This window comes from Micropterus dolomieu, unplaced genomic scaffold, assembly GCF_021292245.1.
Source record: "Micropterus dolomieu isolate WLL.071019.BEF.003 ecotype Adirondacks unplaced genomic scaffold, ASM2129224v1 contig_13692, whole genome shotgun sequence".
NCBI classification, from domain to species: domain Eukaryota; kingdom Metazoa; phylum Chordata; class Actinopteri; order Centrarchiformes; family Centrarchidae; genus Micropterus; species Micropterus dolomieu.
The window spans coordinates 1-2,748 of record NW_025742678.1 but is presented as its reverse complement, the minus strand read 5'-3'; the positions used below and the strand labels follow the sequence as shown (position 1 = coordinate 2,748).

The 2,748-nt window shown below is 46.5% G+C and overlaps 1 protein-coding gene across 1 annotated transcript; it reads right to left on the bottom strand.

Annotated features, from left to right (window-relative positions):
- Positions 1–889: 889 nt before the first annotated feature.
- LOC123966558 (NLR family CARD domain-containing protein 3-like) lies at positions 890–2,744 on the bottom strand (the record flags this gene model as incomplete). Its single annotated transcript, XM_046042694.1, has 2 exons — positions 890–940; positions 1,033–2,744. Coding segments are annotated over 2 exons (1,763 nt in total), but the record flags the coding sequence as incomplete, so codon positions are not given.
- Between the last annotated feature and the right edge of the window lie 4 nt (positions 2,745–2,748).

Genomic DNA, 2,748 nt, shown 5'->3' with positions numbered 1-2,748 from the left:
CTCTCTCTCCTTCCCTCCCTCTCTCTCTGTCTCTCTCTCTCTCTCTCTCGCCCTCTCTCTCCCTCTCTCTCTCTCTCTCTCTCTCTCTCTCTCTCTCTCTCGGCCGCCCACCCTGAGCCATGGTTCTGCTCGAGGATTCTGCCTCTTAAAGGAAGTTTTTCCTTGCCTCTGTCTCCTAGTGCTGCTCTTGGTGGGAATTGTTGGGCTTCTGTAAATAACATCACAGAGTACGGTCTAGACCTGCTCTTTTATGAAAAGCACTGAGATAACTGTTGTGATTTGGCGCTATATAAATAAAATTGAATTGAATCATGTTTAGCATTAAGGTTTGGCAATTATAGTGTTTGTTGCTAATCTTTTAATTGGCAGTAAACATAAAGTACAGCTGAAGCTGACTGGAATGTCATTAGTTCTGTAGGTATTTGACCATAAATCGAAATATTTGACACGTTAAAATGTTGACCTGATGATGGTGCTAGAAGGAAAAGTCAGGAACTTATTACAGATCATTTTGAAGGGAGCATGAAGTTCTCAACTACATTTCATCACAAACGATCCAACAGCTGCTGAGATGTTTCAGGCTGGAGCAACTTGTTGGACCGCATGAGAGACCCACATTACCATCCATAAAGCTACTCTGCTAGCATTGCTAAAAACATCTGCATGTGTTTATGAAGAGTGAAGCGCTTGTCAAAAGGAATGTGTCCGCACTCAAAAGAAAAATGTGACTTGAAGAAAATGTTTTTTTTGGTTAATGAATCCTGACCTGAGATTTTTCAGTGTACAGTGTGGACTCTCCAGTCCTACAGACAGCAGCTTCACTCCTGAATCCCGCAGGTCATTGTTACTCAGGTCCAGCTCTCTCAGACTAGAGGACTGGGAGCTGAGAACTGAGGACAGAGCTTCACAGCTTCTCTCTGAGAGGTTACAGCCACTCAGTCTGGAGAGACAACAGTAAGAAGAAAAAGGTATTTATTTTTGTCTCCAGTTGAAAGATAGCAGAGTATTTATTGATGAATAAATCCCACTTACAGGGCTTTCTTGGAGGCTTTGACCACTGGCAGCAGCCTCAGTAGAGCCTCCTCTGAAGCAGAATATTTCTTCAGGTCAAACACGTCCAGATCTTTTTCTGATGACAGTAAGATGAAGACCAAAGCTGACCACTGAGCAGAGGAGAGGTTATCTTTGGAGAGACTTCCTGAACTCAGGAAACGGTAGATTGGACCCACCAGAGAACGATCATTCAGTTCATCCAGACTGTGGAACAGACTGATGCTTTTCTCTGCAGAGGGAGTCTCTTCGATCTTCCTCTTGATGTACTCAACAGCTACCTGATTGGTTTTTGAGCCACTTTCTGTCTGTATCAGCAGGCCTCGTAAGAGGGTCTGATTGGTCTGCAGTGAAAGTCCCAGGAGGAAGCGGAGGAACAAGTCCAGGTGTCCATTTGGACTCTGTAAGGCCTTGTCCACAGCATTCTGGTAGAACTGTGTCACTGCAGATTCATCTTCTCTTATTTCAGACTTCTGGGAGGATGACTGTTCTTCTGCCAGCAGGTTGACACCAGAGTTGATGAAGGTCAGATGGACATGAAGAGCAGCCAGAAACTCCTGAACGCTCAGATGGACGAAGCAGAACACCTTGTCCTGGTACAGCCCTCTCTCCTCTTTAAAGATCTGTGTGAACACTCCTGAGTACACTGAGGCTGCTCTGATATCGATGCCACACTCTGTCAGGTCTGATTCATAGAAGATCAGGTTGCCTTTCTGCAGCTGCTCAAAAGCCAGTTTTCCCAGAGACTCAATCATCTTCCTGCTCTCTGGACTCCAGTGTGGATCAGTCCCAGCTCCTCCATCATACTTGACGTTCTTCAGTTTGGACTGAACCACCAGGAAGTGGATGTGCATCTCAGTCAGGGTCTTGGGCAGCTCTCCTCCCTCTCTGGTCTCCAACACATCCTCCAGAACTGCAGCAGTGATCCAGCAGAAGACTGGGATGTGGCACATGATGTGGAGGCTTCGTGATGTCTTGATGTGGGAGATGATTCTGCTGGCCTGCTCCTCGTCTCTGAATCTCTTCCTGAAGTACTCCTCCTTCTGTGGGTCAGTGAACCCTCTCATCTCTGTCACCATGTCAACACACTCAGGAGGGATCTGATTGGCTGCTGCAGGTCGTGTGGTTATCCAGAGGCGAGCAGAGGGAAGCAGTTTTCCCCTGATGAGGTTTGTCAGCAGCACATCCACTGAGGTGGACTCTGTGACATCAGTCAGGACCTCATTGTTGCGGAAGTCCAGAGGAAGTCGACACTCATCCAGACTGTCAAAGATGAACACAACCTGGAACTCTTCAAAGCTGCAGATTCCTGCTTCTTTGGTTTCAGGAAAGAAGTGATGAACAAGTTCCACCAAGCTGTACTTTTTCTCTTTCAGCACATTCAGCTCTCTGAAAGTGAATGGAAATGTGAACTGTATGTCCTGGTTGGCTTTGTCTTCAGCCCAGTCCAGAGTGAACTTCTGCGTTAAGACTGTTTTCCCAATGCCAGCCACTCCCTTTGTCATCACTGTTCGGATTGGTTCTTCTCTTCCAGGTGAGGCTTTAAAGATGTCTTCTTGTCTGATTATTGTTTCTGGTCTGTCTGGTTTCCTGAATGCTGTTTCAATCTGTCTGACCTCATGTTCATCACTGACCTCTGCAGTCCCTCCCTCTGTGATGTAGAGCTCTGTGTAGATCTGGTTCAGAAGGGTTGGGTTT